This window comes from Melanerpes formicivorus, unplaced genomic scaffold, assembly GCF_026170545.1.
Source record: "Melanerpes formicivorus ecotype bairdi unplaced genomic scaffold, bMelFor1.0.p_v2 SCAF_164, whole genome shotgun sequence".
NCBI lineage: Eukaryota > Metazoa > Chordata > Aves > Piciformes > Picidae > Melanerpes > Melanerpes formicivorus.
Window position 1 is genome coordinate 22,566 of NW_027142516.1, and position 25,795 is coordinate 48,360.

The 25,795-nt window shown below is 64.1% G+C and overlaps 2 protein-coding genes across 6 annotated transcripts; both read right to left on the minus strand.

The window, feature by feature from the left end:
- Positions 1 to 658: 658 nt before the first annotated feature.
- On the minus strand, positions 659 to 10,663 carry LOC137457276 (mothers against decapentaplegic homolog 4-like). Its single transcript, XM_068169108.1, has 13 exons — positions 10,580 to 10,663; positions 7,908 to 8,156; positions 6,334 to 6,505; positions 6,207 to 6,227; positions 5,519 to 5,666; positions 5,332 to 5,476; positions 5,113 to 5,230; positions 4,882 to 5,013; positions 4,740 to 4,793; positions 4,453 to 4,636; positions 2,567 to 2,735; positions 2,225 to 2,363; positions 659 to 948 (listed from the first exon to the last, which is right to left on the minus strand). Exons 2-13 carry the CDS (start codon positions 8,142 to 8,144, stop codon positions 740 to 742), a joined length of 1,728 nt encoding a protein of 575 aa, XP_068025209.1. The 5' UTR covers positions 8,145 to 8,156; positions 10,580 to 10,663; the 3' UTR covers positions 659 to 739.
- A 491-nt stretch (positions 10,664 to 11,154) lies between these two features.
- CHTOP (chromatin target of PRMT1) lies at positions 11,155 to 25,426 on the minus strand. 5 transcript variants are annotated; one of them, XM_068169122.1, is made up of 6 exons: positions 25,180 to 25,422; positions 19,254 to 19,335; positions 17,184 to 17,337; positions 13,934 to 14,117; positions 13,710 to 13,847; positions 11,155 to 12,386 (listed from the first exon to the last, which is right to left on the minus strand). In XM_068169122.1, exons 2-6 carry the CDS (start codon positions 19,316 to 19,318, stop codon positions 12,187 to 12,189), a joined length of 741 nt encoding a protein of 246 aa, XP_068025223.1. In that variant the 5' UTR covers positions 19,319 to 19,335; positions 25,180 to 25,422; the 3' UTR covers positions 11,155 to 12,186. The 5 variants fall into 5 exon arrangements, with proteins under 5 accessions (XP_068025223.1, XP_068025222.1, XP_068025225.1 ...); XM_068169121.1 differs by having other exon boundaries at positions 13,934 to 14,120; positions 25,180 to 25,421; XM_068169125.1 differs by lacking the exon at positions 11,155 to 12,386 and adding an exon at positions 13,479 to 13,567 and having other exon boundaries at positions 13,934 to 14,120; positions 25,180 to 25,426.
- Positions 25,427 to 25,795: the final 369 nt, after the last annotated feature.

Below are 25,795 nucleotides of genomic sequence, written 5' to 3' on the forward strand. Positions count from 1 at the left end.
GAGCCTTTGGGTCAAGCCAGCAGCAAACCCACCCCAGCCTGTGCTTGGTGAGGCTCTCAGGTTCTCCACAGGTAGGGATTTAAATCACAGATCCCTTCAGGTGAGCCCCAACCTCTTTCAGCCCTTCCTCAGCTCCCCTCCAAGCCCTTCTTCAGCCCCCTCCCAGCCCTTCCTCAGCCCCCCTCCAAGCCCTTCCTCAGTCCCCTCCAAGCCCTTCCTCAGCCCCCTTCCTCAGCCCCTCGCCAGCCCTTCCTCAGCCCCTCGCCAGCCCTTCCTCAGCCCCCTCCCAGCCCTTCCTCTCAGCCCCCTCCCAGCCCTTCCTCTCAGCCCCCTCCCAGCCCTTCCTCTCAGCCCCCTTCCAGCCCTTCCTCAGCCCCCTTCCAGCCCTTCCTCAGCCCCCTTCCAGCCCTTCCTCAGCCCCCTTCCAGCCCTTCCTCAGCCCCCTTCCAGCCCTTCCTCAGCCCCCCTCCCAGCCCTTCCTCAGCCCCCTCCCAGCCCTTCCTCAGCCCCCCTCCCAGCCCTTCCTCAGCCCCCCTCCCAGCAGCCCTGCCCCCCAGCTCCCCTCCCAGCAGCCCTGCCCCCCAGCTCCCCTCCCAGCAGCCCTGCCCCCCAGCTCCCTTTCAGCCCAACCCCCCCTCAGCTTTTTTAGTGCTTTAGACTCTTACGTTTTTTTTTTGTCGTTTTTCTTTCTTGGACTTTTCTGGGTTTTATTTTTCCTTACAAAACAAGGGGGTTTAAGTTAAGGGGGGGTCGGCTCAGCGCTGGGCATGGCGTGCAGGACCTCGTCCAGCAGCTGCAGGGCTCGGTGCAGGTGCACCTCGATCCAGCACGGGGTGTGCTTGATGCTCTGCCGCGGGTAGTCCGGGCCCCAGCCCTTGACGAAGCTGAGCCTCAGGATGCACAACCGCCGCAGGTCGTCCACGCCGATGCCTGCCGCCGCCGACAGCCCTGCAGGGGGGGGGAGGGAAGGGCTTGAGAAGGGGAGGAGGAATCCCCCGCGGCCAGCAGGGCCTCCCCCTCCTCCCCCCAGCCCCCTGTCAGGGTTAGAATAGAATAGAATAAAATAAACCAGGCTGGAAGAGACCTTCGAGATCATGGAGTCCAATCTATCAACCAATCCAACACCTCCTAATCAATTTAACCCCTGGCACCCAGCACCCCAGCAAGTCTCCTCCTGAACACCTCCAGGGATGGGGACTCCACCACCTCCCCCCCAGGCAGCACATCCCCAGGGCCAATCTCTCTCTCTGTGTAAAGCTTCCTCCTGACCTCCAGCCTGAACCTCCCCTGGCGCAGCTTGAGGCTGTGGCCTCTTGTTCTGGTGCTGGGTGCCTGGGAAAAGAGCCCAACCCCCCCCTGGCTGCAACCTCCCTGCAGGGAGTTGTAGAGAGTGATAAGGTCACCCCTGAGCCTCCTCTTCTCCAGGCTAAGCAACCCCAGCTCCCTCAGCCTCTCCTCACAGGGCTGTGCCCCAGACCCCTCCCCAGCCCTGTGCCCCAGACCCCTCCCCAGCTCTGTTGCCCTTCTCTGGACACCTTCCAGCAGCTCAACCTCCTTCCTGACCTGAGGAGCCCAGAGCTGGACACAGGACTCCAGGAGTGGCCTCAGCAGTGCTGAGCACAGGGCAGGATGAGCTCCCTGCTCCTGCTGGCCACACTCTGCCTGCTGCAGGCCAGGCTGCCCTTGGCCTCCTTGGCCCCCTGGGCACACTGCAGGCTCCTGTTCAGCCTACTCTCCACCACTCCCCCCAGGTCCCTCTCTGCCTGGCTGCTCTCAGCCACTCTGACCCCAGCCTGTGGCACTGCCTGGGGCTGCTGTGGCCAATGTGCAGCCCCTGGCACTTGGATGTGTTCAACCTCCTGCCCTTGGGCACTGCCCCTCTACCAGGTCCCTCTGCAGAGCCTCTCAACTCCTGCCCCCAGCTTGCTGTCATCTGCAAATTTACTGCTGATGGACTCAATGCCCTCCTCCAGATCATCAATGGAGATGTTAGAGAGGCTGGGGCCCAGCACTGCTCCCTGGGGCACACCACTGGTGCCTGGCTGCCAGCTGGCTGTGGCACCATTCACCACCACTCTCTGGGCTCAGCCTCCAGCCAGCTCCTAACCCATCGCAGTGTGCTCCCATCCAAGCCAGGGGCTGACAGCTTGGCCAGGAGCTTGCTGTGGGGGGACGGTGGCAAAGGCCTCGCTGCAGTCCAGGTTCCATCCCCCCCCTCACTCACCCACCGCCGGGGCGATGCCTCCCACCGAGCCGGGCCCCGGGATGCTGCCGGCGACGGCGGCGGCTTGAGCGGCGGCGGCAGCCTGGGCCGTGGCCGCCTGCTGCTGCATCTGCCGATGGCACTGCCGCAGGTCAAACACCTTGGGGGGGGGTGGGGGGGAGAGGGGGGGAGGGCTCTTGAGCAGGGGGGTTCCCTCTTCGGGGACCCCAATTCAGCGCGGGTCTGGGGAGTCCCTCCAGCCCCGGAGTCCCTCCCTGCGGTGACCTCCTGCCCACCGCGGGCAGCCCTGCGGCTCCCCCGCCCCAGCGCCCCCCCAAACCACCCCCCCGGGGGCGTCCCCACCTTGATGTAGGCTCCGGGGTAGATCTTGTGGACGGCGTCGCCGGGGGCCCTGCCGGCCTGGCGGTCCAGGTAGAAGCTCTGGACGAAGAGGGCATGGGCGCTGCAGCAGCGCAGCCAAACGTCGCCCTCGCCCCGGCACTGCAGCTGCACCCCGCGGCCGATGTGCAGCCTGCCCAGGGAGGGGGTCAGTGCTGCCCCATGGCCCCCAGCACCCCCATAGCCCCCAGCACCGCCCCAGCACCTCCATAGCCCCGCAGCACCCCCATAGCCCCGGCACTGCAGCTGCACCCCGCGGCCGATGTGCAGCCTGCCCAGGGAGGGGGTCAGTGCTGCCCCATGGCCCCCATCACCCCCAGAGCCCCCCGGCACCCCCATAGCCCCCCAGCACCCCCATGGCCCCCCCCAGCACCCCCTTGGCCCCCAGCACCCCCATAGCCCCGGCACTGCAGCTGCATTCCCCAGCCAGTGTGCAGCCTGCCCAGGGAGGGGGTCAGTGCTGCCCCATGGCCCCCAGCACCCCATGCCCCCCCCCAGCACCCCCCTAGCCCCCCCTAGCCCCGGCACTGCTGCCCCATGGCCCCCAGCACCCCCCATGGCCCCCCAGCACCCCCTTGGCCCCCCCCAGCACCCCCATAAGCCCCCCAGCACCCCCATAGCCCCGGCACTGCAGCTGCACCCCCCGGCCGATGTGCAGCCTGCCCAGGGAGGGGGTCAGTGCTGCCCCATGGACCCCAGCACCCCCATGGCCCCCCAGCACCCCCATAGCCCCCCAGCACCCCCATAGCCTCCCCAGCACCCCCATAGCCCCCCCAGCACTCCCATAGCCCCTCAGCACCACCATAGCCCCGGCACTGCAGCTGCACTCCCCAGCCGATGTGCAGCCTGCCCAGGGAGGGGGTCAGTGCTGCCCCATGGACCCCCCAGCACCCCCATGGCCCCCAGCACCGCCCCAGCACCCCCATGGCCCCCCGAGCCCTCCCATGGCCCCCCAGCACCTCCATAGCCCCGGCACTGCAGCTGAACCCCCCAGCCGATGTGCAGCCTGCCCAGGGAAGGGGTCAGTGCTGCCCCATGACCCCCAGCACCCCCATGGCCCGCCCAGCACCCCCATAGCCCCCCCAGCACCCCCATAACCCCCGAGCCCTCCCACGGCCCCCCCCAGCACCCCTATGGCCCCCCCCAGCACCCCATAGCCCCAGCCAGCCCAGGGATGGAGTCAGTGCTGCCCCATAGCTCCCCACAGCCCCCTAGTAACACCCCCCTGCCGCTGTGCAGCCTGCCCAGGGAGGGGGTCAGTGCTGCCCCATGCCCCCCACAGCCCCCCCCTTGCTGATGTGCAGCCTGCCCACAGCCAGCATCAGTGCTGCCCACCCAGTGCCCCCACGCTCCCCCCCCCCCATAGCCCCTCTGCTGCTCCATCCTCCTCCAGGTGCCCCCCCACATCACCTCCTCCTAACCTGTACCCCCCCTCATATCCCTCCCCCTGCCCCCTCACCTCCCCCCAGCCGCCCCTGTGTCACTCCCCTTGCCCTTTCACCCCGTTGGACCCCTGGGCAGCCCCTTCCCCTCCACACTTCCCCCATACCCCACCTCTGCCCCCCCAATCCCTCCCTCCCCCTGCCCCTTATACTCTCTCCATTCCACGCCCTTCCTCCCCCCATATGCCCCTTGCTGCCCCCAAACCCTGTGCCCCCCATCTCCCCCACACCTCCCAGTAGCCCCTTTTCCCCGTTCCCATCCCCCCGCTTCGCCCCTCCCCTCCCCCCCCGGGACCCCTCCCCCCCGCCCCGGGGTCCCTCCCTCCCCCCCGGGGCCCCTCCCGCCCCGCCGGGACCCCTCCCGCCCCCCCGAGGCCCCTCCCGCCCCCCCCGGGGCCCCTCCCCCACCGGGCCCTCTCGCTGGCGCTGGTTCGGTGGACGTTGGAGAGCTGCCCCAGGCAGAACCTGGCCCCCCCCGAGGGGTCCACGTAGCCATCCACGATGACCACCGGGCAGCTGGAGGGCACCTTGAAGGTCTCCCCCACCTGCACATCCATCTCAAAGTAGGCGATGGAGCACCAGAACTCCGGCCCTGGGGGCGGGGGGGGGGCACAGGGGGAGGGGTTCAGCGCACCCAGTCCTCGAGCAGGAGGTGAGAATTTGGGGGGGAGGGGGCAGGGGCTGGGGGCACTCACCGGGGTGGGTGGACACTGGCTGCTGGTAGGGCCCAGAGTGACGGTGGGGGGGCCCTGGGAAGGGGACAGGGATGAGGTCAGGGCTGTGCAGAGGAAGGAATCCTGCAGGTGACCCCCTCCCAGTGCCCCCCCCCAAACCTACAGTAGCGGTTGGGGGGCTGCAGGGGGCGCTGTGAGTGCCTCTGGCTGCTGGGTGGTGCCGGGGGGCTCGGCTGTGGGCCCCCCCCCAAGCTCGCTGTGTAGACTCCTGCCCTGGTCCAGCTCACCGCAGAGCCTGGGGTAGGAGACAGGGTGGCAGGGGTGGGGGTGCCCCCCCCCCCCCCAGGGGTCCCCCGCTGCGCCGCGGGGGGCAGTCGGTGTCCCCAGTACTCACTGTGGTAGGGGGGCTTGGGGTAGCCATTCTGAGGGGGGGGCTCCGCCGGGGGGGGGGCAGGCGACCTGCAGCAGGCCCTGGGCGTGGGGCAGGGGCAGCAGGGAGCCCCCCGGAGCCGCTGGGAAGGGGGGGGGGACACGGGGGTGGGAGGGGGCTCGGGGGGGAGCACCCCCAAACCCTTCCCTAAGGGAACTGGGGGGGGGGGGGGGGTACACTCACCTGGGGGTGCCACGGGCAGCGGGGGGCAGAGGCTGGCAGGGCCGGGGGGGGTCTCGGGGAGCGGCAGGGGGGGCAGCTGCTGCCGGTAGCTCTCGGTGGGGGGCAGGCGAGGAGCCCCTGCGCCCCCCTGCTCCCGGCCGGGGGTCAGCTCCATCTGCACACAGTCATGGACAAACTCCTCCTTCACCGCGGGGGGCAGCGGGCGGGGGGGGGGGCGCACACACCGGAGACCATGGGGGGCACGGGGACCCGCGGCGGGGGGGGGGGCGCTGGCTCTGGGGGTGCTCCCAGCCGGCCCCGGGCCGGGGTCTCACCTGGGCTCGGGATGCTCAAACCTGGCGGGGAGCAGATGGGGAGGGGTTAGGGGCGCTGGGGGGGTCGGGGGGGGCTGTCGGGGTGGTGGTGTCAGTGGGGGGTGTCAGGGGGGCTGTCAATGGGGGGCTGCACCCACCCCGGGCCGGGGTCTCACCTGGGCTCGGGATGCTCAAACCTGGCGGGGAGCAGACGGGGAGGGGTTAGGGGTGCTGGGGGGGGGTCAGGGGGGGCTGTCGGGGTGCCTCTCAGTGGGGGGCGTCGGGGGGGCTGTCAGTGGGAGGTGTCGGGGGGGGCTGTCAGCAGGGGATGTCAGCGGGGCTGTCAGTGGGGGGCTGCACCCACCCCGGGCCGGGGTCTCACCTGGGCTCGGGATGCTCAAACCTGGCGGGGAGCAGACAGGGAGGGGTTAGGGGTGCTGGGGGGGCTGTCGGGGGGGGATGTCAGTGGGGGGTGTCGGGGGGGCTGTCAGTGGGGGGTGTCGGGGGGGGGGGGGCTGTCAGCAGGGGATATCAGGGGGGCTGTCAGCGGGGGGCTGCACCCACCCCGGGCCGGGGTCTCACCTGGGCTCGGGATGCTCAAACCTGCCGGGGAGCAGACGGGGAGGGGTTAGGGGTGCTGGGGGTGTGTGTGGGGGAGCTGTATCAGCGGGGTGTGTGTCAGGGGGGTGTGCCCGGGCCGGGGTCTCACCGGCAGGGGCCAGCACACGCTCGTAGTGGTAGGGGTTGACGCAGACGCTGTCCTGCTTCAGGTGGAAGGCGAAGCGGCAGAACCCCGCGGGCCGCAGCTCGCTCTTGTGCAGGTCCGGCCAGCGCCACAGCCGCGCGTAGATGACGTGCGGGAAGCCCTTCCTGCCGGCCACCTGGGGGGCACCGCGCCACGGGGAGGGTGGGACGAGGGCTCCCGAGGTCCTGCAGGCCGACCCTAAACCCCCAGCACCGCGCCAGCGCCACCGCCACGGCCCTCAGCACCGCGGCCGCGGGGCTCGGGGGAGCCCTCCAGGGATGGAGACTCCACCACCGCCCTGGGGCAGCCCTCCAGGGATGGAGACTCCACCACCGCCCTGGGGCAGCCCTCCAGGGATGGAGACTCCACCACCGCCCTGGGGCAGCCCTCCAGGGATGGAGACTCCACCACCGCCCTGGGGCAGCCCTCCAGGGATGGAGACTCCACCACCCCCCTGGGGCAGCCCTCCAGGGATGGAGACTCCACCACCCCCCTGGGGCAGCCTGGGCAAGCCTCAAAGGGCTGAAATTGTTCCTCAGGGCCAAGCTGAACCTCCCCTGGGGCAACCTGAGGCTATCTCCTCTTTTCCCATCACTTTGCCCCTTGGCAGCGGAGCCCAACCCCACCTGGCTCCAGCCTCCCCTCAGGGAGCTGGAGAGACCCAGAAGGTCTCCCCTCAGCCTCCTCTTCTCCCTCAGCTGCTCCTCCCCAGCCCCTTCCCCAGCTTCGTTGTCCTTCCCCGGCCCTGCTCCAGCCCTCGAAGTCCTTCTGGCAGTGAGGAGCCCAACCCTGCCCCCAGGCTTTCAGCTGTGGCCTCCCCAGTGCCCAGCCCAGGGGCACGATCCCTGCCCTGCTCCTGCTGCCCCCAGGGACGAGCTGGGGGTGCAGGGATGCTTCCCTCCCCACCCCCCCTCCCCTTCCCAGGCTGACCACATCCAGCTGGGATGCTGAAGCCCCCACCCCCACCGGCGCTGTGGCTGGCAGCAGGCCAGGACCAGCCATAGTGGAGGGGTCCCCCCTTGCACCTCCCCAGCTCCAGACACAACAACCCCCCCCCCCCGCTGTCCCCCCAGCCCGGCTGCAGGCTGCCAGACAGTGACTCATCGGGGAGGGGGAACAGAGCCGCGGGGGATGCCAGGGGCGAGGAGGGGATTGTGGGCAGGGGCAACGCTGCCTGCAGCTGCTCCTGCCTGGATGCCTCTGCCTGGGCGGGGGGCGCACACCTCTGCTTGTCCCTGTCCCTTTGCCCCCGGCCCTGGGGCAGCCGCGGCTGCGAGGGGGTGGGCACAAGCTCAGACACTGAAGTCAGCCTGGCTGCAAGCCCAGAGCCACAGGCTCGCCGGGGAGGGGGTTCCCCTGTGTGCCCCTCCCTGGTGGGGTTCCCTCCCCCGGGCCCCTTCGAACAAGGATGTCTGGGCCCTGCCGGCTCGGGGAGGGCCGTGGGGGGGTCTCGGGGGTCACGGGACAGCCCACCCCCCAGGCTCCCTCGGCTCGAGGGGGGCCGCGGGGCGCCCCGGAGGCTCCCCGGCGCTGGGTACCTGCAGCCTGCCGTCCAAGGTGCGCTGGATCGTGACGCAGTTGCTGGGGTGAGCTCCGCTGGTGGTGACGGCGGCCAGCAGCGCCTCCAGCTCGTCCCTGCGCTCCTTCAGCTTCTTGACCAGGCTCTCGATGGCTCTCTTGGCGAAGGTTTCGTTCTCCCCGCCCTGCCGGTGGCACATCAGGCTGTGCACGATGTTCAGGCAGGCGTCGGTGCCGGCGGGCGCGCCGAGGGCCATGGCGCCGCTCCCCTGCAAGGCAGGCACGGCACGGCCCTGCCTGTCACCCCCCGCCGCAGGGGCCCTGCCGTCGCCCGCACGGCTGCCCTGGCACGGGGGGGGCACCGAGAGGGAGCGAAGCACCCTGCAGGGTGGTCGGTGCCGGCGGGAGGGGACGTGGCAGCCCCCCGATGGCAGGTGGGGGACGTGGGAACGAAGCCTTTCTGTCACCTCGAAGAGGAGGGCAGGTGAAGAGCCACAGGGACGGTTCCCGGTGCCCGCAGCTCCCCGCGGTCCTTGGCGCCCGGACCGCGGCGTCACGGCCGTGGGGACACCGTCAGTGCCACAGCAGCAGCCTGGCACGGTGCGAGGGGGGCTGCGTGCGTGGGAGCCTGGGCGAGGGACACAGGGACGCAGGCACTCGTGCTCCGCGGCGCTGCCTGCCCCAGCATCTCCCACTGCTGGCTCCGGGGCCAGACTAAACACAGCCCCAGCCTGGCGCCGCTCCTTAACCCCTCGCTGGCTGCTGGGCTGCTCCTTTCCTGCCTCCCTGCCAGCCCCAGCTCCCACCGAGAGCCGCAGGCAGGGCACAGCGCCCGGGGGGGGCACACCCCGTGGGCAGCGATTTCCCCTCCCCAAGCCGTGGCTGTGCCCGGGGGGCTCTGGTGGGCGCCGCTGCAGTGGGCTGGGGGGGGGGTCCTGCTTCCGTGCCGCGCTGGCTGCCAAGGCTGCGGGAGCTGGGGAAAGCCCTGGGCTGGTGGCAGACACAACAACCCCCCCCGGCCCTGCTCCTTATCTGGGGGATGGGACTCGTGTGTCCTGCCAGGACCCTGCCTGCCCCCCGGCACCCACTCCCTGCATGGGCACGGGGCCATGAGACATCTCCCCTCCTCCCCAGCTCTTGCCCAGCTCCTCCAGCTTGAGATGAATCAAATACTGTTGGCCTTGGGATGCTGGAGGAGCCCTCCCCCCCCCCAAGCTGAGCACCCCACCAGGGTATGGGGTGCACCCCCTGGGTGCTAATGAAACCTGGAGCACCCATGCCGGGGCTGCCAACACCGCTGCTGGCTCTCTGCCAGCCTGCTCGTCCCCAGAGCCCTGCCCGCCTGGCACACCCTGCCTCAGGGGTCAGTTTTGAGGCCAAAAGAGGTGGAAAATGGCATCAGGGCGAGGAGGAGCTCTGCGGGATCACCCTGAAAGGAGTGTCCAGGGACCACACCACCAGGCCTCGTTCCCCCCCCCCCCCCCCCCCCCCAGCCCCAGTGGCTGGACCCCAAGGCTGGTGCCAGCTGCTTCAGGAAAGATTCAAAGCGCCAGAGCCATCTCCGTGCCCTCCCCCGAAACAGCCCAGGTCTGGTTGGAGGGAAACTGGGACGAGTGGGGATGGAGTGGGTGGGGGGTGGTTAGAAATGGCTTTACCCCAGCTCCAGCTGCCCCCCAGTGTGCTCCCTGTTGGCACCATGGGCAGAGCAGCCCCCAAAAGGTCCTTCCTGCCCCAGTGCCAGAGGGGCAGAGGAGTCCCAGGTGGGAAGTGACATTGCTCTGGAGCCTTTTGTCCCACGCGGGGCTGTGGCTGGGGGCTTCTTGCCAACCTGTTAGGGCAGCGTGGGGCTGGCACTGAGCTCTCTCCCCTTCTCACCCCCCAGAAACCCCTCCCTGGGGAGCCCCAAAGCCGGAGCCAGCGCTGGCCCCCCCGCTCAGAAGGGGGATGCGCAGCACGGGCTGGGGACACCCAGTTGCCGGACACAGTCTCCGGTTTAATCTCCTCGGCTCCAGGGGCCACTAACTTTGCTCCCAGATAATCCCAAGGGCGGGGACAAAGGGACCGAGGGGTGCCTGGGTGGGGACGCCGCCGCTGCCCGCTGCCGGCCCAGCTGCTGCCCCCTGCCAGCCCAGCTGCTGCCCCCATGGCGCGGACGGGAGGACGCTCCACAAACTTGACCCTTGGCTCACGGGGGGCAGCCGAGGGGCTCGGGGTGGGACGCGGGAGGGATGTCCTGGAAACGCCAATACCAGCGGACAGTCCCCAGCGCATCTCCGGTCCCGGGGCTTCGTGGGGCAGGAGCAAACCTCCGCCCTCGGGCTGCCTACAGGGAAACGCTCCTGTGCCCCTCTTTGGGGCAGCGCTGGAGCGGGGTTTGGGGCTCCCGGTAGGAGCAAAGCGGGGAGAGGGTCTGCCGGGGCGGGTGGGGGTCCCTGTGCCCCCCGCCCGGCTCTAGCGCATCCCTGCCCCCGGTTTAACGGGGAAAGGTACGCTGAGAGCCAGGGGCCGCGGGCAGGGAAGGCAGAGAGGGTCCGAGAGGCTGAGTACAGGGAGGAGGCACACAAGTGGGGACAGCAGAGAGGGGACGCGAGTGGGGACAGCAGAGAGGCGAGAGGCTGGGTGCAGGGCTCCGAAAGGGGGACACGAGTGGGGTACGTGGGGGGCATGCACCGGGGCCGGGCTGGCCACTCACCTCCGCCGCCCCGCTGCTCACTCGGGGCCCGGCTGCCGCCGCATCTCCCCGGCTGCTCCGCGGCGCTGCCGTCCCCGCCCGCTCCCGCCGCCGCCGCCCGCCCGCTCCCAGCGCCGCCACTTGCTCACTACAATAACAAAAGGCGAAGCCGGAGCGCGTGAGACGCTGGCGCGCCGCAGCCAATAGCAGGCAGCGGCACAAGCCGCCGTCGCTGCGCCAACCAATGGGAGCCGCGCTTTCACAGCGGAGGCGGGGCGCCGGTCTGCGCCCAGACGGATCCATCCCTGTGGCGCCCGCCCGAGCCGGGGGCTGAGCCGCGGCCGCTTCCCGCCCCATGGGACCTCACTTTCCCCGAAAAATCCTCCTTCCCCCCCCCCAAATCCTCTTTTCCCCCCCTCCCATATCCTCTTTTCACCCCTCCGAGGACCTTCCAGCGCCGCTGCCCCGAGAAAGAGGCAAGGAGCTGGTGGCGGGGATGGGGCTGCGGACGCTGCGCCCTTGGTAGGGGGCAGGGGGCAATGCCCCGAAAACGCAGGTTCTGAGGTTAAAACCCAACAAAGCACGCGGAGCCCGGCTCGGTTTTATCATCGTTTCTCCTTTGTTACAACAAACCAGAAATACAAGATTCCATTGAAACTGGAACAGTCACAGAATGGTTGAACTTAAAAAAACCAGGAGGAGGAGGAGGAGGAGGAGGGGGGGGGGTGGGGAGGAGGCCAGAGGCGACCTGGCAGCGGGAGGGGGGCTGCAGGGCCTGCCCCATGGGACAGGGGTTTGGTGACAGCGACAGAAAACGATGAGCTCTGGCCCCCGTGCTGGGTGAAAAGGACACAGCTGCAGCAGGCTGTCGGCGCCGTGGCTCTAGCTCCACGCTCCTGCTTGCTTTAAATAAACACCTCCCCCTGCAGCACACAAACCACTGGGGCCCTCTGCTCCGGGCAAGGCTAAGGGAAGCCAAACTTCATCCAAAAACAACGAAAATAACTCAAAACAAACGAAAATAAACCAAACCAAACCAGAAAGCCCCCCAGCAAGCTGTTAAGAGCTTGGCCTGAACGCTGGCCCCCAGCAGAGGAGGATGCTGGGGTGGGAGACAGAAGGTTTGGTGCACGCAAGGTGGTTTGGGTGTCCGGAGCGACACCGGAACCTGGCTGGGTTGCTGAGAGGCTTTTGGCCTCGGGATAGGTTACAGAGAAGCCCAGGTGGGAGCTCGACCCTGCTGGTGACACCTGGGGACAAAGCTGACCCCCACCCCAAACACCACCCCCCCCTGAGCAGGAGAGGCACAGAGCTGGGTGATCCCAGCCCCAAGGAGCACTTTGCTTGGAGGCAGAGGTCAGGGTCACCACAGTGGCTTTGTCACCTGGGAGAATGGAGGGTGGGGGTGGGAGGGAACAAAACAATGCTATAAAAAACAGAACAATCCAAAAAAGGGGTTTCTGAGGACAGGAGAGTATCAAAACTCGGGAGGAACAGACTACAGGCCGGGTGTGGCAGGCCAGGGCTGCGCCCGGTCCCTGCGGGTCCCTCTGGGGGCTGCGTTTGTAGCTTCTGGGCAGCGCCGCCACACCCTCGGCTCAGCCGCAAGTCTCTGGCGCCTCCAAGCCTCAGTCGTTGCTCTCTGGGTCTGTCTGAGCCATGTAAGCATCCAGCTCGGCGTCCAGGTGCCCTTTGGTCTTGGACATGTAGGCATCCAGCTGGTTGTCCAGCTGCTCCTTGGTCAGGGCGGGCCGCGCCGAGCCCCTGCCTCTGCCCCGGCCTCTGCCGCGCCCTCCGAAGCCTCGGCCCCGGCCGGCCATGCCGCGCCCTTGGGGAGACAAGAGGGGGTTAGGGGTGCCAGGCTGAGGGGGTGAGGGGCACCAGGCCCTGCTGGGGGTGCTGCAGCTGGCACAGCAGATGTGGGCAGCACCTCCACCAGGCAGCCCTGGAGCAGCTCCTCGGGTTGATGTTTGATCCACAGCCAAGGGCTACTCGCTGCTCCAGCTTCCATCTCCCTGCTCCTCTTCCCACTCCTCCCCCTTGTATCCCCCCCCAGCCCTGAGATCCTGCACCCCTCTGGGTCACCCCCACCCGTGACAGGCAGAGCTTCTGACCTGCAACTCTGACCTGCAAGTGTCCAGCCTGGAGAACAGGTGGCCAAGGGGAGACCTTCTGGCTCTCTACAGCTCCCTGAAAGGAGGCTGGAGCCAGGTGGGGTTGGGCTCTTCTCCCAAGGAAAAAGGGCCAGGAGAAGGAAGTGGCCTCAAGTTGCTCCAAGGGAAGGCTTAGGTTGGCCATGAGGAACAATTTCTGCACCTGGAGGGCTGTCCAGGCCTGGCCCAGGCTGCACAGGGCAGTGGTGGAGTCCCCAGGCCTGGCCCAGGCTGCACAGGGCAGTGGTGGAGTCCCCATGCCTGGAGGGGTTTCCAAGCCCTGGAGCAGTGGTGCTGAGGGCTGTGGGTCGCTGCTGGCCGTGGCTGCAGCAGGTTCAGGGCTGGACTCGACTCTAAAGGCTTCTCCAACCCAAGCAGTTCCAGGCTCCCATGGCAACTTCTCCTACTCCAAGGGCTTCAGACTGCTGTGAGCTCCTGAGCCTGCTTCAGCAGTCAGCTCCCCAGGAGCCCTGTGAGCTCCTGTCCCTCAGGCCATGGCACAGAGCTGAAGCCCAAGCAGCTGCAAGACAGCAGAGCCCTCTGGCTGATGTTCTGCCCAAACATCTGGCTGAAACCCTGACCCCCACCCAACAGCTGTCTCCTGCATTTCCTCTCACCCACCACTGCTGCTGTGGTGGAAAACAGAGTTCCTGGAGCCAGGACTTGAGTCACTTCCAGGCCTGGAATCTCTGGGCCCTTTCCAGGCTTCGGGCTCTCTCCTCTGGCCACTTTTGCTCCCTGCTCCTTGCTTTAGAGCCCAACCTGCCGGAGCAGGGCCAGAGGAGGCCACAGCAATGCTGGCAAGGCTGGAAGCCCTCTGCTGCGAGGCCAGGCTGGAGAGTTGGGGGAGTTCAGCCTGGAGGAGAGAGTGGAGAACAGCTGCTCTGAGCAGCCTGCTCTGGCTGGGAAGATCCCTGGGGCCTGCAGGGATTGTCTTGCACAGGAGGAACCGAGGCTCACTCCTTACCCTGTGTCCCTCCTGAAGCCCAGACACTAACCTCTGCCTCCGAGCCCTCCACGCCCCATGGCTCCTCTGCCCAGGCCTCCTCTTCCAGGGCCACCACGTCCTCGGAGGCCGCCTCTCCTCAGGCCCATCCTGGGGGACAAGCCGCGGCCGCCGCGCAGCAGGCTCTGACCTTCAGCACAGGGGGAAGGGAAGGCAGCGCAATCAGCTCCCAGCCCCGGGACGCTGCCGGAGCAGGCACCCGGCCGGGGCACTGACCTCTGAGCGGGAGTCCTCCTCTCAGCAGAGCTCTGGCCCCCCGGGCTCCACGCATGGCTCCTCGGGGCAGGCCTCTCTGCCCCATGGGCAGGCCCCTGCCCCCCATGGCTCCGCGCACCAGGGCCCCCGCCGGCCGGCCCAGCCGGGCCTGGATGTTGCTCTTCCCGAGGCGCTGCTTCAAGCTCTTCTGGAAGGAAGGGGTTGAGAGAGCAGAGAGTCATGCAGCCATCTGGGCTCTGCCAGGCCGCTGCCACCACCCAGCACAGCCAAGCTCCTGCCTCGCTGCTCTCCCCAGAGGCCCCTGGGCTCTCTGCAGGACACAGCTGTGAAGGGCTTGGGAAGCTGGCACACGGGCCAGAGAGCTCTCCTGGCACTGCCTGCACAGGCAGCTGGCAGCTTTGGGAGCTGCTGCTTCTGCCTCAGCTCAGCCCAAACCCAAGCAGGCAGCTCCCTCATGCCCTGTGCTGGAAGGTGCCAGGCCAAGCAAACCCAGCACTGCCCCTGTCATGGCACCAAGCCTCACCCACCCCCTCCTGAGCCACCTTTCCTCTTCACCTCCCCTTCCTCCTCCTCACCTATCCCTGCAGAGCAGGCAACAGCTGTGTGGCCCCAGGCTGTGGCCAGCATCATTCCCAGTGGCCTCCTGCCCCATCCCAGCAGATCACAACAGCCATGGAAAGCAGCAGCCTGCCAGAGCCACTGCAGGGGTGGCTGCACTGCTGCTGCAGCTGATCCCCAGCTGCATGCCAGCATCATGAGCACACAGTAGGCCCAGGCTGGTGCCCACAGAGCAGCTTCTGCAGGCAAAGAGGCAGCAGCAGCAGCCATAAAGGCTGCACTTTTGTTCCAAGGGCTGAAGGCCTCCCTTGTCAGCCTGCTCCAAGCCTGTGGATAGCTGAGTTGGCTCCTCTAGAATCAAGACTCTGCTGCAGACCTACAGCTCAGATCATCACTCACTCAGCAGCCACAAGCACTGCAGCCTCTCCTCTCCCTGGCAGAAAGGAGAAAGCACCTTCCAGATCCAGCTGGTTCTCACTTGCCAGGAGGGCTCAGACAGTGGCAGCAGCCTGGTCTGCTCCAGCCTCTGAGGAGCTACAGCTGGGCAGGGGAAATGTTTTTGTGTTAGCAACAGGGCAGGGTGAGGCCTGCCCTGAAACAGCTTCCAGAGCAACCTGCAGCCTTCCAAGAGCAACTCCACACAGAGCAGACTTCCAAACACCCTCCAAGGAGCACTCCATGCCAGCAGCCCCTGGTACCACACCAGCAGACAGCACAAAGCCAAACCAGTGCAAGAGCCAGGCCAAGGCTGCTTCCTCCCTGCTCCTGTGGCACCTCCACTCAGCCAGCAAAGCTCCCTGCTCCCAGTGCAGCTTCCCTCTCCACCTGTCCAAAGCCTAACCTCTCTGTTTTCAGGCAGCAGAGAATTCAGCCCTGATTGCAGAGCTTTTGTTTGCCAGCTCTGCAGGGCCCAGCTGGCACCACAGCCCCAAGAGCTCCTCAAGAGCTGCTGCATTCCTCTCTTGGGGCAGGTTTAAACATTCCAGAGATGTGGAGAACAGCTCAGCTAGGAAGCTTCCAGGGCCTTCTCCCCAGCTGGTGTGACCCCATGCCACCAGCCACACAGCCAGGACTTGAGAAGGCCTCCTGCAAGCCCAGAGTCACAGAGGAGCAGCTGGAATGCTGCAGAGAAACCAACCCCAAGCTTGGCTGCTGAGGTCTGCTGCCCTCTCACAGCCTTCAGGGCTGCAGTGTGAGCAGCAAAGACTTCTGTGAGGGGAATGCAGAGACCAACCCCAAGCTTGGCTGCTGAGATTTGCTGCTCTCTCACAGGGACGCCTCAGGGCTGCAGTGTGAGCAGCAAAGACTTCTGTGAGGAGAATGCAGAGAGACCAACCCCAAGCTTGGCTGCTGAGGTCTGCTGCCCTCTCACAGCCTTCAGGGCTGCAGTGTGAGCCGCAAAGACTTCTGTGAGGGGAATGCAGAGAGACCAACCCCAAGCATGGCTGCTGAGGTCTGCTGCTCTCTCACAGGAGAGCTGAGGGAGAGGTCACAGCCCTTAGGGCTGCAGTGTGAGCAGCAAAGACTTCTGTGAGGAGAATGCAGAGAGACCAACCCCAAGCTTGGCTGCTGAAGATCTGCTGCCCTCTCACAGGCACAGCTCAGGGCTGCAGTGTGAGCAGCAAAGACTTCTGTGAGGGGAATGCAGAGAGACCAACCCCAAGCTTGGCTGCTGAGGTCTGCTGCTCTCTCACAGCCTTCAGGGCTGCAGTGTGAGCAGCAAAGACTTCTGTGAGGAGAATGCAGAGAGACCAACCCCAAGCTTGGCTGCTGAGGTCTTCTGCTCTCTCACAGCCTTCAGGGCTGCAATGTGAGCAGCAAAGACTTCTCTGAGAAGACTGCAGGGAGACCAACCCCAAGCTTGGCTGCTGGGGTCTGCTGCTCTCTCACAGGGACAGCTCAGGGCTGCAATGTGAGCAGCAAAGACTTCTGTGAGGAGAATGCGGAGAGACCAACCCCAAGCTTGGCTGCTGAGGTCTGCTGCCCTCTCACAGCCCTCAGGGCTGCAGTGTGAGCAGCAAAGACTTCTGTGAGGGGAATGCAGAGAGACCAAACCCAAGCTTGGCTGCTGGGGTCTGCTGCCCTCTCACAGGGACAGCTCACAGCCTTCAGGGCTGCAGTGTGAGCAGCAAAGACTTCTGTAAGGAGAATGCAGAGAGACCAACCCCAAGCATGGCTGCTGAGGTTTGCTGCTGTCTCACAGAAGAGCTGAGGGACAGCTCACAGCCCTTAGGGCTGCAGTGTGAGCAGCAAAGACTTCTGTAAGGGGAATGCAGGGAGACCAACCCCAAGCTTGGCTGCTGAGGTCTGCTGCCCTCTCACAGGGACACCTCACAGCCTTCAGGGCTGCAGTGTGAGCAGCAAAGACTTCTGTGAGCAGAGTGCAGCAGAGGCCCTGAGCCTTGGCCTGCACCCCAGTGAAACAATGCAGCTGCTCCTCCTGCTCCTTGCAGCCAGAGGCTGCCAGGGGAGCGCAGCAAGGGAGGGAGGAGCTGGGGATGGGACCAACCAGATCCAGGCACTGGAGAGAGGGAGCAGGTCCACAGGAGGCCACGAAGGTGATCCAAGGGCTGGATCCTCAGAGGGCTTCTCCAAGCCCCGAGCTCTGCGCTTCTCTATCCTGAGAAGCCCCCGGGGTGGGGGTGGGGGGGAGGGTCCAGCCCCCCCGGCTCGGCGCTCGCCGCGCTCTCACCTGCTTGAGCTTGAGAGCAGCCTGCACAGAAGGTCTGTTCTCCATCTGCTGGGCCAGTCTTCTGTTTCTGGCACTGGCCAGCTGCTGCTGCTGCTGCATGGTGGCTCGAATGTTGACTGGCATCGGCTGTTTGTTCTTCAGCATGTTAGTGAAGCTTCAAGGTCGAATAAAATGGGGGTTTCAGTACAGCTTTTATTACACATTACCGGCATTTCACCATCTCAAGACTGGATCTCCAGATCCCAGGAACCTTAATGCAAGCAGTGGCACTTTAGGGCAGGCTCCTATTGGGGGGGAGGGGAGGGGAGGGGGGAAAAAAAAAATCACTCCTCCTTTTCCACCAGCGTGCAAGAACTGGAAACTCAGAAATGGTGCTCGGGTTAATTCCAATTCGGGAGTGACCACGAGGAGGGAACAACAAACCAAAGCCTCAGGGCTCACTGAGAAATGGCAGGAGGGATGGAAAACAAGCAGCAAGCAGGGATGGTGGTGAGAGGTGGCAGAGGGCATCACAAGAGAGAAAAGGAGCAACCTGCAATCTGCCTGCAAAAGTCCAGCGAGCCCCAAACGCCTGAGGGGGGAAAAAAAGGGTTCAGAGCTCCATGCCCAGGAGGAAGCTTTCTAGGAGGGACTGCCCCAGTGCCTCTGGTGCACCACAGGCCTGGTGCCTAAGGAATGCCACCACCAAACTCCTAACACACTTCACCTGCCAACTCCTTTGGTGCACAGGGAATCTGCTGCTACAGATCAACAGCTACAGAGGAGCAGAAGATCCAGCACCATGTCAAACCCACTCAGCAGAGCCCCATCGGCTTCCTGCTGTGCCCTGGGAGCTACACAACCTGCAGTGGTCTCACCAGAGTGAGAGAGGCCAATGTGGGGCTCCCTGCACCTCACCCTGAGCACCAACAGCTTCAGGCTGCATCTGGGAGGAGAGGAGGCTGGGGGGGAGACCTTCTGACTCTCTGCAGCTCCCTGAAAGGAGGCTGAAGCCAGGTGGGTTTGGGATCTTCTCCCAAGGTACAGGAGAAGGAAATGGCCTCAACTTGCCCCAGGGGAGGTTTAGGTTGGCCATGAGGAACAATTTCTGCCCTTTGAGGGTTTTCAAGGCCTGGCCCAGGCTGCCCAGAGAAGTGGTGGTGGAGTCCCCAGCCCTGGAGAGGTTTCCAAGCTGTGGAGATGTGGTGCTGAGGGCCATGGGTTGGTGGTGCCATGGGCTGGTGGTGCCCTGGCAGTGCTGGGGTTAAGGGTTGGACTCCATGACCTTAAAGGTCTTTTCCAACCAAAGCAATTCCATGACTCACTGCAGCCCTGGCTGGAGCAGACTCTGCCCCCCCTTATCCCCATTCCAACGACCCCAACTCAGCTAACCCAGGAGTGGTTAGTAAGGAAGTGGGACACAAGCACAGCATCACCGCCAGCAGCACAGGAGGACAGAGAACACTCATCCAGGAGGGACACAGAGGAAGGGAGGACAGAAGAGATGGGTATGGAGCAAAGCATTTGCCTCTTACAAGGCCCACAACATCGTGACAGGGCCTTTGGGCTCGTCTGAGGGCCTGCTGCCTGCCTCTTACAGGCCAGACCACAGCGCCCCTGGGTCTGCCTCGGACGAAGCAGCAGAGCCGCCGCAGCCCGGGGAACGCGCGGCCGGCCCCGCGGCCCCGGCACAACGTGGGCAAGAGACAGGGAGGGTGTCAGGTTTCTGGCTGGCTCGCTCGCTCTTTCTCTCTCTCTCTCTCTCTCTCGGCATACCACAGCCCCACCACATTTACGTGCCGAGTGGTTCAGCGTTAACTGCCGGGGGTGGGGAGAAAGCTCCCACCTCCCACACATCTTTGTGCCCTTGTAACCCGCGGCACCACGTCGGCCAGGCGGTTTAGAGAGGCAGAGGTGCGTGGCCGCCTGCTCGCTTTAGCCAGGTTAAAAGAGGGCAGCAAACCACGCTGGGTTTTGTCTTAAGACACCAAGAGAGGGCTTAATTAAAGTGGGAAAAAAAAAATATAACAGTAATTTAAAAAAAAAAATGGTATTCTTATGAGCTCTGAAGCTGCTGTTGGGCTTCCTCACCGCTCGTTCAGAGACATCTTGGTGGTGCTCTTTAGCACAACCTTCGGTGCTGACTGTGCAGCCATCTTCAGCTCAAGAGAATCTGCAAGAGACCCAAAAACACACAAACAAAGCAGATGTCACCAAGTGCACCCAGACCTGCCTCGGCCTGAGCCAGCAGTGTGCCCAGGCGGCCAGGAGGGCCAATGGCATCCTGGCCTGCATTAGGAATAGTGTGGCCAGCAGGAGCAGGGAGGTCATAGTGCCCCTGGACTCTGCTTTGGTTAGGCTGCACCTTGAGTACTGTGTCCAGTTCTGGGTCCCTCAGTTTAAGAAGGACATCGAAGCACTTGAGCCTGTCCAGAGAAGGGCAACAAGGCTGGGGAGAGGCCTTGAACACAAGCCCTATGAGGAGAGGCTGAGGGAGCTGGGATTGTTTAGCCTGGAGAAGAGGAGGCTCAGGGGTGACCTCATTGCCCTCTGCAACTACCTGAAGGGTGGTTGTAGCCAGGAAGGGGTTGGCCTCTTCTCCCAGGCAACCAGCACCAGAACAAGGGGACACAGTCTCAAGCTGCGCCAGGGGAGGTTTAGACTGGAGGTGAGGAGGAAGTTCTTCACCGAGCGAGTCGTTCGGCATTGGAACGGGTTGCCCAGGGCGGTGGTTGAGTCATCGACCCTGGAGGCATTCAAGGGGAGATTGGACGTGGCCCTTGGTGCCATGGTCTAGGCATGGGGTCTGTGTTGATAGGTTGGACTCGATGATCCTCGAGGTCCTTTCCAACCTAAGCGATACTGTGATACTGTGGCTGAAGGCTGGCGGCCTGTCACTCGTGGGGTGTGCCCCAAGGGTCAGTGCTGGGCCCTGTGCTCTTTAACATCTTTACTGATGAGCTGGATGAGGGCACTGAGTGCACCATCAGTCAATGAACAAGAAGCTCAGCAGGAGCTCTCAAGTGTGCGCTTGCAGCCTGCAAAGCCAAGCAGAGCCTGGGCTGTATCAGGAGAAGTGTGACTAACAGGGCGAGGGAGGTGATTCTCCCCCTCTGCTCAGCTCTGGGGAGACCCCACCTGGAGTACTGTGTCCACTTCTGGAGCCCCTATGACAAGAGGGATGTGGAGGGGCTGGAAGGTGTCCAGAGAAGGGCCACAAGGATGAGCAGAGGGCTGCAGCACCTCTCCTATGAGGACAGACTGAAGGAGTTGGGGCTGTGCAGTCTGCAGAAGAGAAGGCTCCCAGGTGACCTCATTGTGGCCTTCCAGGATCTGAAGGGGGCCTACAGGAAGGCTGGGGAGGGACTGCTCAGGATCTCAGGCAGTGATAGGACTGGGGGGAATGGAATGAAGCTGGAGGTGGGGAGATTCAGGCTGGAGGTGAGGAGGAAGTTCTTCCCCATGAGAGCGGTGAAGCCCTGGGATGGGTTGGCCAGGGAGGTGGCTGGGGCCCTGTCCCTGGAGGTGTTTAAGCCCAGGCTGGATAAGGCTCTGGCCAGGCTGATCTAGTGTGGGGTGTCCCTGCCCATGGCAGGGGGGTTGGAACTTACTGATCCTTGAGGTCCCTTCCAACCCTGACAATCCTGTGATTCTAAGTCATCCTTCAATCTTTCAGGAACCAGACCCAGTGTGAGGTGTCCCAGCCCCATGGCAGAGGGTTGGGACTGGCTGAGCCTTGAGGTCCCTTCCAACCCTGACAATTCTCTGATTCTAAGTCATCCTTCAGTCTGTCTATCAAGTGAAAAACACCCCACTGTGGCCAGCAAAGCCACACCAGCAGCCAAGAGAAGACCCAAACGTCCTGTTGGGGAGCATCTAAATGCCACTGCCACATGGCTTCATATTATCACACAGAATTACCTTACATAGAATAAACCAGGTTGGAAGAGACCCTCAAGATCATCACCTCCAACCCATCAACCACCTAAACAACTAACCCATGGCACCAAGCACCCCCATCAAGTCTCCTCCTGAACACCTCCCACCAGCAAGAGGGGAGTTGTTTTAAGCAGACCCAGGGAGAGAATGGCCAAGGAGACTTTACACAAGCCCCTGTGATAAACTGGTTATAATATTTGGCTTTCACAAGGGGAATTACTGGGGACTGTGGGTTGGTTATTGTGTGGGGTGTTGGGGAAGAAAGGTGAGGTGCCAACATGTCTGAAGACTGGCCAGGTCAAAAGTGCAGGTTTTAGTATCATAGTATCAGGCAGGGTTGGAAGGGACCACAAGGATCATCTAGTTCCAACCCCCCTGCCATGGGCAGGGACACCCCACACTAGATCAGGCTGCCCAGAGCTTCATCCAGCCTGGGCTTAAACACCTCCAGGGACAGAGCCCCAACCACCTCCTTGGACAACCCATTCCAGGGCTTCACCACTCTCCTGGTGAAGAACCTCCTCCTCACCTCCAGCCTGAATCTCCCCACCTCGAGCTTCATTCCATCCCCCCCAGTCCTATCACTACCTGAGATCCTGAGCAGTCCCTCCCCAGCCTTCCTGTAGCCCCCTTCAGATCCTGGAAGGCCACAATGAGGTCACCTGGGAGCCTTCTCTTCTGCAGACTGAAACAGCCCCAACTCCTTCAATCTGTCCTCATAGGAGAGGTGCTGCAGCCCTCTGCTCATCCTTGTGGCCCTTCTCTGGACACCTTCCAGCCCCTCCACATCCCTCTTGTCCTACGGGCTCCAGAACTGGAGGCAGTGCTCCGGGTGGGGTCTCCCCAGGGCTGAAGTTTTGTCTCAGTCCAGTTTTGCCTCAGTCTTGATGGAGAGGGGTGGGAGTGTGTGTGGGAATAGATGAATATGTCTATATTAATATATCTGTTTGCTGTCTCTATCAGTTCACCTCGTGTTATTGGGGGGGGGGGTGCCTCTAGCAAGCTCGCTCTGTGCCCAGCGCTGCGTTGCCTTCGTTTGATAACAAACTGGTTATACATTTCCAGCAGGGAGCTCGTTTCTCACAGCCCCTACCCCAAAAAGCATCCAAAAAAAGCATCATGGAACAGGTCATCCTGAGTGCAATCACACAGCACCTACAGGATGGCCAAGGGATCAGGCCCAGCCAGCATGGATTTAGGAAGGGCAGGTCCTGCCTGACCAACCTAATCTCCTTCTATGCCCAGGTGACTGCCTGGTGGCTGTGGATGTGGTCTGCCTGGACCTCAGCAAGGCCTTTGACACCGTCCCCCATAGCAAACAGCTGGCCAAACTGTCAGCCCATGGCTTGGACGGGAGCACACTGCATTGGGTTAGGAACTGGCTGGAAGGCCGAGCCCAGAGAGTGGTGGTGAATGGTGCCACAGCCAGCTGGCAGCCAGGCACCAGTGGTGTGCCCCAGGGAGCAGTGCTGGGCCCTGTGCTCTTTAACATCTTTATTGATGATCTGGATGAGGGCATTGAGTCCATCATCAGTAAATTTGCTGATGATACCAGGCTGGGGGCAGGAGTTGAGCTGCTGGAGGGTAGAGAGGCTCTGCAGAGGGACCTCGACAGGCTGGACAGATGGGCAGAGGCCAAGGGCAGGAGATTGAACACATCCAAGTGCCAGGTTCTGCACATTGGCCACAGCAACCCCAGGCAGTGCTACAGGCTGGGGGCAGAGTGGCTGAGAGCAGCCAGGCAGAGAGGGACCTGGAGGTACTGGTGGATGGTAGGCTGAACATGAGCCTGCAGCGTGCCCAGGCAGCCAAGAGGGCCAATGGCATCCTGGCCTGCATCAGGAACAGTGTGGCCAGCAGGAGCAGGGAGGTCATTCTGCCCCTGGACACTGCACTGGTTAGGCCACACCTCGAGTCCTGTGTCCAGTTCTGGGCCCCTCAGTTTAGGAAGGAGGTTGAGCTGCTGGAACGAGTCCAGAGAAGAACAACAAAGTTGGTGAGGGGCTTGGAACACAGCCCTGTGAGGAGAGGCTGAGGGAGCTGGGGTTGCTCATCCTGGAGAAGAGGAGACTCAGGGGTGACCTTATCACTGTCTGCAACTACCTGAAGGGAGGTTGTAGCCAGGTGGGGGTTGGTCTCTTCTCCCAGGCAGCCAGTACCAGAACAAGAGGCCACAGTCTCAGGCTGCGCCAGGGGAGGTTCAGGTTGGATATTAGGAAGAAGTTCTACACAGGGAGAGTGATTGCCCTTTGGGATGGGCTGCCCGGGGAGGTGGTGGAGTCCCCATCCCTGGAGGTGTTCAGAAGGAGACTTGCTGGGGTGCTTGGTGCCATGGGTCAGCTGTTTGGGTGGGCTGGATTGGTTGATGGGTTGGACAGGGATGATCTTATAGTTTCATAGTTTCATTCAGGGTTGGAAGGGACCACAAGGATCATCTAGTTCCAACCCCCCTGCCATGGGCAGGGACACCCCACACTAGATCAAGCTGGCCAGAGCCTCATCCAGCCTGCTCTTAAACACCCCCAGGGATGAGGCCTCGACCACCTACCTGGACAACCCATCCCAGGGCTTCACCACTCTCATGGGGAAGAACTTCCTCCTCACCTCCAGCCTGAATCTCCCCACCTCCAGCTTCATTCCATTCCCCCTAGTCCTATCACTACCTGAGATCCTGAGCAGTCCTTCCCCAGCCTTCCTGTAGGCCCCCTTCAGATACAGGAAGGCCACAATGAGGTCACCTGGGAGCCTTCTCTTCTGCAGACTGAACAGCCCCAGCTCCTTCAGTCTGTCCTCACAGGAGAGGTGCTCCAGCCCTCTGCTCATCCTTGTGACCCTTCTCTGGACACGCTCCAGCACCTCCACATCCCTCTTGTCCTAGGGGCTCCAGAACTGGACACAGTACTCCAGGTGGGGTCTCCTCAGAGCTGAGCAGAGGGGGAGAATCACCTCCCTCGCCCCGCTGGCCACACTTCTCCTGCTGCAGCCCAGGCTCTGATTGGCTTTGCGGGCTGCAAGTGCAGACTGAGAGCTCCTGTTGAGCTTTTTGTCCACCAGCACCCCCAAGGCTCTCTCTTCAGGGCTACTCTCCAGCCAGTCACTGCCCAGCCTGGATTTGTGCCTGGGAAGGTCTCTTCCAACCTGGTTTGGTTTATTCTAAATGGTTTATTCTAAATGGTTCATTCTAAAGGGTTCATTCTAAAGGGTTCATTCTAAATGGTTCATTCTAAAGGGTTCATTCTAAAGGGTTCATTCTAAATGGTTCCCCCTCGGGGGCTGCTGCTACACCCCCCCCCCCGCCGCCCCGGGAGCAGCCTGCAGCAAGCAGCTGCCCCCCCCCCCCCCCCCCCCATCCCGGGCGGCCTCGCTGCCCAGCTCGGCCCCGCAGGGGGATTTAAACCCCCCCCAGCAAACCGCCCCCAGGGCTCCGGCAAGCGACGGACGAGACCCTAAAGCGCTAAAGCCCAACCCCAGCACCCTCCCCCCCGCCCAGGATCGATTCCTCTCGGCTCCGTGTCCGGTTGCGAGGCGGAGGGGGGCGGCCGGGAAGCGCCGAACGCCTTCAGCTCAATGCTTCCTTCCCGGCCATAGAGCAGAGAGCCGGAGCCCAACGCAGGCAGCCGCACTCCCCCTCCCCCTCCTTCTTTTTTTTTTTTAGCATTAAAAAACGCTTTTCAAACCATTTTCCACCACTTCCCCTCTTTTTTTTTTCTAATTTTTAGCATTAAAAAATGGTTTTAAAACCCATTTTCCACTCCCCCCCCCCCCCCCCCAAAGCGCAACGGCGGCGAAGCGACCTCCCGCGCGCCGCAGCCCTGCCAGGCTGAGGAGATTGAGGCCTGGCCCCGGGGGCGGGGGGGGGGGGGGGCGCGTGGAGCCAGCCCAAGAGCTTAGGGAGGGGAAGGAAATCCGCCCCCCACCCCCGGTTAAATACCGCACGGCCCCCTCCTCAAAAGGCCTAACACCGACCCCCCACGGCCACCCGACTCGGCTCCCCCCCCCCACCCCCCACCCCGCGGACCTCTGCCCGGCCGCCCTCTCACGGCGCCTCCCCCACCGCGGCCAAGCGGCGTTAACTCACCGAAGCAGACGGTCGCCAGATCTCCGGTGGGGCGGGCAATGCGGCTGAGCGCGGGGTACGGGCCTGTCTCCGGCGCCCTCCGCCCGCTCCCGCCGCGCTCAAACGGCCGCGACAAAATGGCGGCGGCGGCGGCGGCAGCGGCAGCGGCAGCAGCAGCAGCGCCCACGGACGGACGGACTCACTCACTCACACCCTCCCTCCTCCCACCGCCCGCGCCGTGCAGGCCAAAATGGCGGCGGCTCCCCCGCTCCGGCGCGGAGCTCCGCGAGGCACCGCGCGCCCTGCCATTGGGCGGCGCAGCCGTCGCTCAGACGCCGCCCCTCGCCCATTGGCGAGCAGGGCCGGGCTGGGCGGGCCTCGGGGCGGTGGGTCCGCAGGCGGGCGGTGACGCCGCGCCCGCTGCGGCTTGGCCGGGGGCCAGCGGGAGCCGGTTCCCGGTTTTCGCTCCGCGATTAGGAGCGGGCGGGCGGGCGCGCGCGCCCGAGTCTCGCTGCGGGGCACGATCCCGCAAGGGCTGGAATATTGAAGGCAGAAAGAGGCCATATGGCGCCTCCAGTCCTAGCTGGGCTTGTGGTCTGGCTGTCCCCGCCGCCCGCCATGCTCTCTGCCGGGGCAG